The following is a 13,970-nucleotide window of genomic DNA, read 5'->3' on the forward strand; positions in this document are numbered from 1 at the left end:
CTGCCGCTGGTTGATTTCACGGTGCTTTCCACCAGCAAGGATGGGGGGTGGTGCCGGGCTTTGGCTTCGGCCAGCGGACTTGGGTTCCCTGGCCGCCCCAGCTACCCGTCTTCACGTTTCCATCTGTTCTCAGCTGGGGGGCTACGGGGGAAGATGGCTGGAAAGCCCCCTGCCCCTGACTCCCACTTCCCGGCCTTTCTAACTGCGGGCTCCTTGGCCTAGCAAGGTGCAGAACACCTGCCACCTGCACCTGAGAGCCCTCCCACTCCAAAGACCTTCCGCACCAAGACCTCGTTTCTGGCAGTCATCTCTCCTCTGAAATAGGTGGCAGTTCACTTTCACAATTTTTAAACTGGTCAGAAAGGACTTGAATGTGGCCAGAGGAGGGCAGACCGGAGGCCACACATGCAGGAATGTGCCTGATGTATAAGCCCATACTGGCCGGAAGGCAGGCCTGGGTGAGGACACTCTGTTGTTGAGATGAAAACGCCCTGAGGGAGAGAGGAGAATAGAGGGGGCATAAAAGAGAGCACAGCCAGGCACAACGCGCAGGCGCTGAGTCAATGAGCCCTTCCCGCACATCAGACAAGTCAGAGACACGGCCGCAAGCCCCTCCTGTCCACATGCCGAGTTTAGAGACACCAAGGTCTCAGCGTCACCTGGAACCTCTGAGAAGTCATCTCTTGATCCCCTTGACGCCAGGACTTCAGAGATGCCCAATTTCAAAAGAAGATAAGCAAGGGGGATTCCTCATTCAACAACCATTTTCCCCTCTCTCCCTTGCCCACCGCAAGTGATTTATAAGCACAGCAGAAATCAAAACAAACAAGCCATGCTTGGAAAACGAGGATCTACATGTGTAAATAAACGCGAACTACAGCTCAAAGGCAGTCACGAACTTGTCATTCTTGTTTCTTCCTCTCATGACACGGAAAGGCAGGTAGAAAGATCTCTTGAAGGTTGCTCCGAAGCCCATGGGAGTGAATGTTCTGGTGGACTTGGGGCTCTGCTGACGGAGGCCAGGCCACAAGGGGACAACGCTGGCACCAGGCCCAGTCACCTCTGTACCACTCGTTAGTAGTCTGGTTGGTGGCCGCCAGATACAGGGCAAAGCACAGGTAGCCACCCAGGAGGAAGCTCAGGACCACAACAAAGCCCAGCATGAAGACAATCCGTGGAAAAGTCAGGAACAGGTACTAGGGGCAGAGAAAAGGTAGTGCTTTAGGCAGCTGGACTGTGACATCCGTGAGAGTGAACACCGGCCAACCCTGGGCCTGCCACAGCCACCAGCGCTGCTTCCTCAGCCCACCTACCTGTGTCCAAATGTGACAAACTGAACATAAACAGCACTGAGAAGAAGCCCAGGAATAATCCCAGTACATACAAGAGTTTCCTGTGGGATGAATGAAGTGTTCACACTGAAGGAAAAGGGAAAGTTTACTTAGGAAATGTGCTATTCCAGTTAGCTATTTATAAAATAAATGCAGACTTCATTCATCAAAATAAAATCCACATGGACAAAAGAGGTCAATGTCTTTCTTAAAACAATACAACCCCCAAAATAGATGTACAAGGATATTCATTGCATCACTGATTTTATCAGCCCCTCTTCCGAAGTTTTTTCCTTTTCTTAATAAATAGAAACGGGCTGGGCACAATGGCTTACGCCTATAATCCCAGCATTTTGGGAGGCCGAGGCGGGCAGATCACTTGAGGTCAGGAGTTTGACACCAGCTTGGCCAACATGGTGAAACCCTTCTCTACTAAAAATACAAAAATTAGCTGGGTGTGGTGGCACATGCCTGTAATCCCAGCTACTCAAGAGGCTGAGGCAGAAGAATTGCTTGAACCCGGGCGGTGAAGGTTACAATGAGCTAAGATTGTGCGACTGCACTCCAGCCTAGGCGACAGAGTGAGACTCCATCTCAAAAAAAATAAAAAAATAAAAAAATCAATAGAAACAGGGTCTTGCTATGTTGCCCAGGCTGCTTTCAAACTCCTGGCCTTGAGTGATCCTCCCGCCTTGACGTCCCAAATTGTTGGGATTACAGGCGTGAGCCACTGTGCCTGGCCAAGAAACAAGTTAACTGTCCATCCGTCAGGAAGGGTAAACTCTGGGATGGTCACACAATGGGAAAACAAGGAGCCATTAAAAATGATGTCAATTTCTATGTACCGATTGTGAAAAGATTTAATATATTGACTAATGAGAAAGGCAAGATGTAAGGATTACACTGTCATCTTGTTTGGGTAAAAACAAAACTGACTCCATAAATAGTGTATGACCATAGGAACTGTGCTGCTTAAAGTTTTGTAGGTTATTTTTGTAATAAGCAAAATGAAGAATTTAGAAAGTTTAATATTTTTGAAAGTCACAAGAAAAGAGAACATTTAACAAAACTCCTGATGGAGGAGACTTTCTTGTTGAAGTTACAAAGAAAAGAGATTTGATGATAAAGAATGTCTGAACTTTTCTATACCAAAAAACCCAAAACCCCATTCCCAAGATCCAAAAGATCCACAAACAAAAAACCAGTATAACAAAAGATTAACTGTCATTATTATACAAAGACCTCAAATCAAAAGTTATTCTGGGCCAGTCATGGTGGCTCACACCTGTAATCCCAGTACTTTGGGAGGCCAAGGTGGGAGCATTTGAGCCCAGGAGTTCCAGGTCATAGTGAGCTGTGATGGCGCCACTGCACTCCAGCCTAGGTGACAGAGTGAGACTCTCTCTCAAAAAAAAAAAAAAAAAAAAAGTTACCATATGACCCAGCAGTTCCACTTCTAGGTGGAATTTACCCAAGAGAAATACAAACATAAAACATAAAAACATAAACATAAAACATGTTTTATAAACATAAAAACATATGTCCACACAAAAAACTTGTACATGAATGTTCACAGCAGTATCATTCAAAAATAGCCAAAAAGTGAAAACACCAAAATGTCCATCAACTGATGAACAAATAATTAAAATTCAGTCTATCCATACAATGGAATACTATTCAGCCATAAAAAAGAATGAAGTAAGGCCGGGCACGGGGGCTCATGCCTGTAATCCCAGCACTTTGGGAGGCCGAGGTGGGTGGATCACTTGAGGTCAGGAGTTCAAGACCAGCCTGGCCAACATGGTAAAACTCCTTCTCTGCTAAAATTACAAAAATTAGCCAGGCATGGTGGTTCATGCCTGTAATCCCAGCTACACGGGAGACTGAGGCAGGAGAATTGCTTGAACCCGAGAGGCAGAGGTTGCAGTGAGCCAAGATCACACCATTGCACTCCAGCCTGCGCAACAAGAGCGAGACTCCATCCCAAATAAACAAAAGGAATGAAGTAGATTCGTGCTACATGAATTAACCCTGAAAACCTTGTGCCACAAGAAAGAAGCCAGTGGAAAAGACCATATATTGCATGATTCCATTTATACGAAGTGTCCAGAAAAGGCCTATCCCGAAAGACAGAAAGTAGATTAGTGATTACCTGGGTCTGGGGGAGGAGGGAATGAGGAGTGTTTCCTTTTGGGGATGATGGAATGTTCTGAAATTAGATAGTAGTGAGGGCTGAACAAGTCTGTGAATATACTCGTACCACTGTGGGATACTTTAAAGGGTGAATTTTATGATATGTGAATTTTTTTTTTCTTTGAGACGGAGTTTCGCTCTTTCGCTCTTGTTGCCCAGGCTGGAGTGCAACGGCGTGATCTCGGCTCACTGCAACCTCCGCCTCCCAGGTTCAAGTGATTCTCCTGCCTCAGCCTCCCGAGTAGCTGGGATTACAGATGCTGGCCACCACGCCTGGCTAACTTTTTTGTATTTTTAGTAGAGACGAGGTTTCACCACGTTGGCCAGGCTGGTCTTGAACTCCTGACCTCAGGTGATCCACCCACCTTGGCCTCCCAAAGTGCTGGGATTACAGCTGTGAGCCACCATGCCTGGCCCAATATGTGAATTTTATATCAGTTTAGAAAAAGGAAAAACTTCACGTCTGTTTGTTAGTTTCTGAGACAGGGTCTTGCTCTGTCACCCAGGCTGGAGTGCAGTGGTGCAATCTCAGCTCACTGCAACCTCTCCCTCCTGGGTTCAAGCGATTCTTGTGCCTCAGCCTCCCAAGTAGCTGGAACAATGGGCACGTGCCACCACACCCAGCTAATTTTTTGTATTTTAGTAGAGATGGGATTTCACCATGTTGCCCAGGCTGGTCTCAAACTCCTGAGCTCAGGCAATCTGCTTGTCTTAGCTTCTCAAAGTGCTAGGATTACAGGCATGAGCCACTGCACCGGGCCCCGGTTAATTTTTGTATTTTTTGTAGAGACAAGGTCTCTACAGGAGGCCAGTTATTCAATCACCAGTTGATGGACATTTGGGTGTTGCCCAGGCTGGTCCTGAACTCCTAGCCTCATGCGATCCTCCCACCTCGGCCTCCCAAAGTGCTGGGATTACAGTCGTGAGCCACCACACCCCACCTAACTTCATGCTTTTACTGGAAAAATAAATGTCCTTTTTGCGATTCTGAAACTTGAAGTCAGAAACCTACAGCATAATTACCTGAATAAGAAAGACCATGTCCATAACATGGAGGTGTCCAAGATCATCGATGTAAGTCTCCTGGTATAGATCTGACATCACCACCAAGTGGACCAGAAAAGTGGTGCTCACAATGGCGACGGTGGCAGCTGAGGCCGTCAAGGTCAAGAGGTAGATGAGGAAGTACCTGATGTTCCAGGCCCCAATGCAGTTGTTCACCCAAACACAGTGATGGTCGAAACGGTGCACGCACCAGTTACACACACCTGCACAGAAACGAGGGGGCATGTGCTGGGATGGTGCTTGATGAGACAAGGACACCGCATACCTGCTAAGATTTTCACAAGCTGTCCACTGGATGTGTCATCAGAGGAAAATGGTAGCTGCTTAGTTCCAAACTAAGCTTTTGGAACTGTGGTGTCCAGTACAGGAGCCACTAGCCAAATGTGGGTATTGAGCACTTGCAATCTGACTGCAAGACAAATCTGAGGTGGTGGTGGCATGCACCCGTGGTCCCAGCTACTCAGCGGCTAGGCGGGAGGATCACTTGAGCACAGGAAGTCAAGGCTGCAGTGAGCTATGATCATGCCACAGCACTCCAGCCTGGGTAGTGGAGTGAGACCCTATCTCAAAAAACAAACCAAAAAACGGAAAGGACATTTTGTCAATATTGACACATTTACAGTTGCTTTTTTACTACAATACTCCTTTGAATTCAGTGTGAATATGGAGGCAACACAAGAGTTAGTTAATTTACTTCACTTGGATAGACATAGTTTTAAAACTGGTGTTCCTACTTTAAAGTCAAGTCAATTCTTCTGATTAAGATGAATCATTATGTCAGTATGGATGGTAAAGGAAAATTATTTTTTTCGTACCGAATTCAGATATTGGAAAACTTTTAAGAATATCTGGATATAGCTTGCACATGTGAGCCTACTTTTTCAACTGTACATTTTATTAAATCTAAATACACAAGTATTTCCACATGAAAATTTAGTGTCCAAATCAAGATGTGCTGTAAATGTGAAATACACACCAGATTTCAAAGGCTTAGTATGAAAAAGAGAATATAAACTATCTCATGAAGAATTTTTTACATTGATTACATGTTAAAATGATATTTTACATATGTTAGGTTAAATAACATCCTGATTAAAACTGTCTCTAAGCACAGCCACATTTTGAAAAACATTTTTAAAAACTTTCTATTCATGGCCTTTTTTTTTTTTCTGAGACAGGGTCTCGCTCTGTTGCTGAGGCTGGAGTGCAGTGGTTTAATCATAGCTTACTGCAGCCTCGATCTCCTGGGCTCAAGTGATCCTCCTGCCTCAGCCTCCTGAGTAGCCAGGACTACAACTTTTGTATTTTTTGTAGAGGTGGGGTTTCCCCATGGTGCCCAGGCTGGTCTTGAACTCCTAGGCTCAAGAGATCTGCCTGCCTCCCAAAGTATTGGAATTCCTGGCATAAGCCGCTGCGCCCAGCCACATTCTATTTTTGTTAGACAGCACTGGTCTAGAATCTTGGGCCCTCCCCAGAAGACTAGGCTTTGTAGGACTGAAATCTGCAAACACAACATCCGCAGAAACAATTTGTGGGGAGCATGTCCCACAATTTGTGGCGAGGGAAGGGCTGTAAATGCCCAGAGATAAGGACTGTCTACTACACAGAACACAAGACCTGACCCTCACTCATCTGAAAGAAACCATTATCTCAACTCTACAAATAGTGGCCACACCATGTCTGGGGGTGAACTGGCTCTGCTTTTGGATTCAGGAAACATTCCCTCACAGACAAAGCCCACACATGTGCTGTTGGAGGTGCCGCTCGCGTCACGAGAGCCAAACTCACTGCAGTGCTTGGATCGAGCTGGTTTCCTTAAATCACAAGTAGAGCACCTCACGTTCTTTGGAAACATCACTTCATCAAATTCATAAACATGAAGAAATAATAATTCATTTGCTTTTGTTATAATGCCTGGGAAAAGTAAGGACATATGTCAATTTCGTGCAATACAGTGGACTGGATGGTCACAAAACCCGTCCTGATAAAGCACAACTGAAACTGCTATCTTTAATATCTTAAGTAATTCTTTTATTTTTGAGACAGAGTCTTACTTTGTCATCTAGGCTGGAATGCAGTGGCATGATCTTGGCTCACTGCAACCTCTGCCTCTCGGGTTCAGGTGATTCTCCCACGTAAGCCTCCTGAGTAGTAGCTGGGATTACAGGTGTGCTAATGCACGCCTGGCTAATTTTTGTATTTTTTTTGTTAATACAGATGGGGTTTCACCATTTTGGCCAGGCTGGTCTGGAACTCCGGACCTCAGGTGATCCTCCCACCTAGGCCTCCCAAAGAGGCTGGGATTACAGCTGTGACCCACCACGCCCAGCCATGCAATTCATTTTTAATAACAGCTTTATTGAGATATAACACACAAACCTAATTCACCCATTTAAAGTGTACAATTCTGCCAGTGCGGTGGCTCACGCCTGTAATCTCAGCACTTTGGGAGGCTGAGGCAGGTGGATCACGAGGTCAGGAGTTCGAGACCAGCCTGGACAACATGGTGAAACCCCATCTCTACTAAAAATACAAAAATCGGCTGGGTGTGGTGGCGTACGCCTGTAGTCCTAGCTACTCGGGAGTCTGAGGCAGGAGAATCACTTGAACCCGGGAGGCCGAGGTTGCAGCAAGCCGAGATCACATCACTGCCCTCCAGCCTGGGCGATAAAGCGTGACTCCATCTTAAAAAACAAAAAAAGGAGCAGTACCATACCAATTACAAACTCTATATATGACAAAATGAAGTGAAAGTATTAAAAAGACAAACTAAAAATTTTAAGCGGTTTTAAATAACCCATGGGTCGAAGAAGAAGAAAAAAATTATAAAACACTCAAAACTGCAAGATAATGAAAATGCTACACATCAAATCTTTTACAGAGTCTTCGGGGGGGCCTCTCCTTGTTTGCAGCACTATTAGTAAGACAGTGGAGCTGTCACCATGCTGTATGCTAAGAGCCTCAACTTACCAGGATTGGTTACACAAGTCAGGGTGAAAGAAAACAGGTTTACAACTAGCAGCAGATAGGGCAGAAGAAGGTAATACAAGGAGAACTCCAGCTCCTGACAGTAGCCAAATACTTCCCAGGTGTACTCAGTATAAACCATCCCTTGCAAGACCAGGTGCAGGACAATGAAGGTGTGGTTTCTGGAAGAAAACAGGCACATGGCTTGTTCATGGGGGTTTCTTCTTGAAGAAATTGTATGATACTAAAGAAAGTAACCAACTGCCAACCACTTCCTTTGGGCTTGAGATAATAGTAAGAATTACATAGAAAACTATGTGAAACATTCTGCATGTATTTAACAGAAATATGGTATTTTCCCAATCTTTAAATATCACTTTTTAAAAGTAGACAAGTTAAAACCTCCATCTCAAAAGGCAGATTAACTATGAGTAGAGGCTCCCAACTCAGGACTCGTGATTCTTTCCGGCCTTCTTTCCCTCACCATGCTGGAGACCACAAGGAGCTTCCTGAAGCTAGAGGATCTCAACAATTAATCATCACAGCAGAAAAGAGGAGAATATTGAAACTCTGAAACAGAAATACCTCGTATGGAAAAGGTAATGAAGCAATCCATGCACAGCTCTCTGAAGACATTCTGGAATTATACAGGAAAATATCTGAAACAAAAGGAAAGAGAAAGACTCAATTTCATTTCTCACTTCCTCCATTCCCAAACAAATCAGATACTCCACATACAGCTGGCAATCTGGGCAATAGTAAGTTTTGTTTCCCTATATGGGCAAAGAAGTGATTTAGCAGAGAATAAAGAGGGGAATTCTTTCTACTAGTCTTCCTTTCATGCCAACTCCATTTCTAGTCTGATTCTGATGAAGGCACCTATCAGTGTCTTCAGGGAAAGAGAGGTGAGCATTGGTGATGGGTCGGGGAATGTCAATGTGAAGGCCACTCCTTCCCCAGCCTGGGTTCAATCCCAGGTTGCAGCATCCATACCCAGATCACTGGGCATTGGCCCAGGTCCCTCCCAAGTCAATGCCTTCCCATAGGCTGCTTGCCCCATTTTGCTCACTTTGATCCCTGAAGGAGGGGAGCCAGCCGATGCTGAGCTTTCTGCTCATACATCCCCCAGAATCACCCATCAAGCCCCCCAGGCGGACGCTGCTCACATCCATGCCCAATCACAGGCATCTAATCCAGAGGAAAACAGCAACCTCTTCTCTCAAAGCACCACTGCAAGAGGACTTTCAGCAGGAACACAAAACCACACAGACAGAGGCTGTGGAATATCCCACAACTGCCATCAACGAAATAAATCCATCAATGACGTTAAGTGGCATCTTTTTTGCTGTTGTTGAGACAGGGTCTCACTCTGTAGGCCAGGCTGGAGTGCAGTGGCATGATCATAGCTCACGGCAACTTCAAACTCCTGGCTCAAGGGATCCTCCTGCCTCAGCCTCCTGAGTAGCGGGATTACAGGTGCGAGCCACTGCACCTGGCCTGGCATCTCTTTTTTGTCCTGTAGCAAAACCGGTGAGTCTCTTAGACTAGCACAGTATTCAAATTCTAGTGCTATCCAAGGATCATCCTTACCTGTGCTCCTCCCCTGGCCAGGCCTTTCAAGCTATGGGTTTTCGAGCAGACGCAGATAAGAACAAGACCCATCAGCACCGAGGCCAGGTAGAACAAGAAGAGGACCAGAAAGTCCATCCTGCAGCTACAAAGGAACAGAAAGAGTGTGACTATCTGCTACTGAAAGGTTTCTTCCATGGCACACATTCTCAGACATCAACTCTCAAATGGCTACCAAAACAGAATTCATCTAGACTTTAATGACGTCTCAAAGCAAAAAGCAGAAAAACAAACAAAACAGAATTCACCAATTCTTAGGCACACACAACAGAGGCCTGCTGCCTCTCAGCGGGGCCTCCAAAATGGTCCTGAGCTCCCTCCATCAAGATAAAAATTCTGGGCCAGGCGCAGTGGCTCATGCCTGTAATCCCAGCACTTTGGGAAGCGGGGCGGGGGGGGCCGGATCGCTTGAGCTCAGGAGTTCGAGACCAGCCTGGGCAACATTGTGAGCCCCTGTCTCAATTAAAACAAAAAAACAAAAAAACAAACAAAAAAAAAACAAGAAAGATAAAATTGTGTTTTTTTTGAGACAGAGTTTCACTCTTGTTGCCCAGGTTGCAGTGCGGTGGTGCAATCTCGGCTCACTGCAACCTCCACCTCCCAGGTTCAAACAATTCTCCTGCCTCAGCCTCCCGAGTAGCTGGGATTACAGGCACGCACCCCATGCCTGGCTAATTTTTGTATTAAAAAAGCAGAGACGTGGTTTCACCAGGTTAGCCAGGCTGGTCTCGAACTCTTGAACTCAGGTGATCCGCCTGCCTTGGCCTCCCAAAGTGCTGGGATTACAGCCGTGAGCCACTGTGCTGGCCAAGCTAAAAACTTTGAATCTAACACTCTAACACCGTGGCCTTCCTTTGAAGCATCTCCAACCTGCAAATCCAAAATAAACCAAGAAAGAAAATGCATCCTCCTTCCTTGCCCCCAGGCACGAATCATTCTTTTACTTCCTTAAATATTCACAAAGATACAAGATGTGTCCCTAAAGAATCTGCTGACAATGCCTTGAGAACAAGCATCTCCTAGAGGCAGTCAGGAGCCCTACACCCAGAATCAGGCATCCTGTCCTAAGAAGCATCCCTCCAGGACACTGGCCACAACCATCAGGAATCACTCTCTGCAACCAGAGTCAACACACAGGCCTGCGTTAAAATACTGGATACTGGGGCCGAGCGTGGTGGCTCATGCCTGTAATCTCAACACTTTGGGACATCGAGGCAGGCGGATCACGAGATCAGGAGTTAGAGACCAGCCTGGCCAACATGGTGTAATCTCCATCTATACTAAAGATACAAAAATTAACCGGGTGTGGTGGTGCATGCCTGTAATCCCAGCTACTCAGGGAGCTGAGGCAGGAGAATCTCTTGAACCCAGGAAGCGGAGGTTGCAGTGAGCTGAGATCGCGCCACTGCACTCCAGCCTGGGCAACAGAGCGAGACTCCATTTCAAAAAAAAAGGAAAGACACTGGATACTGGAATTCTTTTCCATAGTGTAGTGGTTTAAAAAAAAAGAGAAAGAAGAAAAAAAAAGGTACTGGAATTGGCCAGCCATAGTGGCTCGTGCCTGTACTCCCAGCACTTTGGAAGGCTGAGGTGGGAAGATCACTTGAACTCAGGAGTTCAAGACCAGCCTGGGCAACAAAGCGAGACCCCCCATCTCCACAAAAAATACAAAAATTAGCAAGGTGTGGTTGCACGTGCCTGTGGAGGCTGAGGCGGGAGGATTGCTTGAGCACAGTAGTTCAAGCCTGGGTGACAGCATGAGACCCTGTCTCAAAAACAAACAAAAAAAGATACCAGAACTGGTTACTTTTGACCTTAGCAGATAACATTCTGGGCTGGAATGCCAAGTGAGATAACCAAACAAGAAACTATTCATGACATGATAGGTGAGAGTAAACAAACAGCAGCAATTCTCGCAGGGTGACTCAGGATGCCCAGCCTACATTTCTCTTGGTTGGATAATTTTCAGCCGACAGCTCTGCAATTCCTCTTCCCAACATTCACAGATAATTCAAACAGCAGCTCCTCTTGAGCAGCAGTGTGTGCCTGGCACGACCAGTAGCTGCCGGACATGGTTCTTCCAGGAGCCTGGATCTGGCTGCAGGGACAGATCAATTCAACACCCACATAAGACAAGAGTAGCAGTCAAAGGCAGAATATGTTGTGGAAAAGGATTTGGAAGTAGGGGATTTTCAGCACCCCCAGCATGAATGGGTAAGACTTTGGGAGAAATGGCCAGACTAAGTTGCTCAGGCCTGCTCCCAAATCTTTGGGAGGCCCAGGCAGGAGGATAGCTTGAGGCTAAGAGTTCGAGACCAGCCTGGGCAACATAGTGAGATCACCGTCTCTACATAAAAATTTAAAAATCAGTGGGGTGTGGTGGCCCGCGCCTGTGGTCCTAGCTACTTGGGAGGCTGAGGTGGAAGGATGGCTTGAGCCCAGGAGGTCGAGGCTGCAGTGAGCTGTGATCTGCCCTCCAGCCTGGGCCACAGAGCTGGACCCCATCTCTAAAAACAATATGTCGGGCGCGGTGGCTCACGCCTGTAATCTCAGCACTTTGGGAGGCCAAAGCGGGTGGAACACCTGAGGTCAGGAGTTCGAGACCAGCCTGACCAACATGGTGAAATCCGTCTCTATTAAATACAAAAAATTAGGCGGGCACGATGGCGCATGCCTGTAATCCCAGCTACTCCGGAAGGCTGAGGCAGAATTGCTTGAATCCGGGAGGCGGAGGTTGCAGTGAGCCGAGATCGCGCCATTGCACTCCAGCCTGGGAAACAGGAGCGAAACCCCGTCTCAAAATACAATAATAATGACTTTGTGAGAAACAGCTAGTTGGGAAGAAATAAGCCAAGTCGGTAGCCTTGGGTCTCTCCCCGCCACTCCCCATTAGGGCCTCCCGAAGCCACCCCCATCCAAGGCACCTCCTGGGCGGGCCTGGCCGGAGATTTCCCTGGGGGCTGGAGCCCTGATAGGGGGACGTGGAGTGCAGCAGGATCGGAGGGGACATCGGGGCCGCTGCGGACTCGGGCGAGGTGGGGGTGGGACGGCGGCCCCACACACAAGGGGGAAGGGAGGGTCAGAGGAGGAGACTGACGGTCCAGGAACAGCCCAGGCTTCCCACAGCCCCGCGGAGGCGGCCTTACCGCCAGCCGCTGGGCTCCGGCGCCTCCCGGGCGCGATACGAGACTTCCTGCCGGCTGGTGACATCAGCGCGGCGCCCAGGAGGGGCTGACTTCCGGCGGAAGTGTGCGAGGGCCGCCGCGGGTTGCGGGGCTGGAGTAACAGTGACCTCCCCGGCGCCCTCGCAGCCAGCCTGGGGACCTCCGTGGCCGGGTGTAACCGCTGGGAAGTGCGATTTTATTTTATTTTATTTTATTTTATGTATTACCTATTTTCTTATTTACTTATGTATTTATTCATTCATTCAGAAACAGCCTCGCTCTGTCGCCCAAGCTGGAGTGCAATGGCGCTATCATAGCTCACTACAACCTCCAACTCCTGGGCTCAAGCATTGCCTCCTGCCTCAGCCTCCCAAGTAGCTGGGACCACAGGTGCATGCCACCACACCCGCCTAATTTTTTTTTTTTTTTTTTTTAGAGACGGGTGTCTCACTATGTTGCCCAAGCTGATCTCGAACTCCTGGGCTCAAGTGATCCTCCCACCTCGGCCTCCCAAAGTGTTGAGATTACAGGCGTGAGTCCCTGCACTGGGCTGGAAGTGGAATTTTAGAGCAGTATTGCCAGGAGACTTACAGGAGGACCGACCTGGGCCTGGTGGGGGCGATGACGCTGGGGCTGTGACAGGGACTAAGCTGCCCTGCGGCCTGCACAGAGCCCAGTCATGTCCCTGCTCAGAGCCCAGCAGGGGGATCCGGGTGGCCCAGGGCAGTCACACTTAGGGGGCTCTCAGATTATGTCTGCGTGGTGGACAGAGTTTGCTTTCAGCCACCCACACTGTTGGGATCTAGCTGAACAGTTCCAGCATCTATCGCTGCAGAAGTGGGCAGAAAGCACAATGTGTACCCATCAGTCAGATTCCGCTCCATGTATGTCCTTGCTCCTGATGACAAGGACATCTTGCTCTGTACAGCCCTAAATATCCTCCCCCTGGGGCAGTGACAAATACTTGACCACAAACCTTGAGGATAAAAGGGAAGGCTGTTTGATGCTAGGCAGGCTTGGGGTAACAAGAGCTGCTTCCAAACATAGCCCTGAGAAGGCCCTGTGGGGTGTCCTTTGCTCTGACTGTCTCTGAATCAGCTGAGGCCAGGGTCTATTCCTGATGCCTCTGAAGACCTGAGCCAGGCCTGTCCTCCTTTGAGGGGAAATGTCTGATCTCCAAACACTGGCCTTAAAGCTCTTCTCTTTTCCTGTCTCTTTGCTACCTATGTCAGCTTCTTGATGCTTTTTCTTTTCCTTTTATGAAACTCCTTACCAATAGGATGCCTTCTCCTGTGCACATTGTATCCAAGGTCTTCATAAATTTATGGACCCAGAATTGAAAAACCAAGGCTCATACCTATAATTCCAGCACTTTAGGAGGCCGAGGTGGGAGGATGGCTTGAGCCCAGGAGTTTGGAAACAGTCTGGGCAACATATGGAGACCTTGTCTCTACAAAAAATTTAAAAATTAGCCGGGTGTGCTGGCATGCACATGTGGTCCCAGCTACTTAGGAGGCTGAGGTGGGAGGATTGTTTGAGCCCAGGATGTCAAGGCTGCAGTGAGTTAGGATCACACCACTGCACTCCAGCCTGGACCACAAAACAAGACCCTGTTTCAGGA

At 47.7% G+C, this 13,970-nt stretch overlaps 1 protein-coding gene across 7 annotated transcripts; it reads right to left on the reverse strand.

Moving 5' to 3' along the window:
- Window positions 1-833: 833 nt before the first annotated feature.
- On the reverse strand, window positions 834-12,388 carry ZDHHC4 (zinc finger DHHC-type palmitoyltransferase 4). Of its 7 annotated transcripts, none has more exons than XM_058442760.1 (8): window positions 12,332-12,388; window positions 11,129-11,955; window positions 9,147-9,270; window positions 8,142-8,215; window positions 7,560-7,738; window positions 6,378-6,503; window positions 4,548-4,792; window positions 834-1,196 (listed from the first exon to the last, which is right to left on the reverse strand). In XM_058442760.1, the coding sequence occupies exons 3-8, from the start codon at window positions 9,261-9,263 to the stop codon at window positions 903-905; spliced, it is 1,035 nt and encodes a 344-aa protein (XP_058298743.1). In that variant the 5' UTR covers window positions 9,264-9,270; window positions 11,129-11,955; window positions 12,332-12,388; the 3' UTR covers window positions 834-902. The 7 variants fall into 7 exon arrangements, with proteins under 7 accessions (XP_058298743.1, XP_032611766.1, XP_058298751.1 ...); XM_032755875.2 differs by having other exon boundaries at window positions 11,129-11,283; window positions 12,332-12,375; XM_058442768.1 differs by lacking the exon at window positions 12,332-12,388 and adding an exon at window positions 12,110-12,149 and having other exon boundaries at window positions 11,129-11,279.
- Window positions 12,389-13,970: the final 1,582 nt, after the last annotated feature.

Source organism: Hylobates moloch, unplaced genomic scaffold, assembly GCF_009828535.3.
Source record: "Hylobates moloch isolate HMO894 unplaced genomic scaffold, HMol_V3 SCAFFOLD_1, whole genome shotgun sequence".
NCBI classification, from domain to species: Eukaryota; Metazoa; Chordata; class Mammalia; order Primates; family Hylobatidae; genus Hylobates; species Hylobates moloch.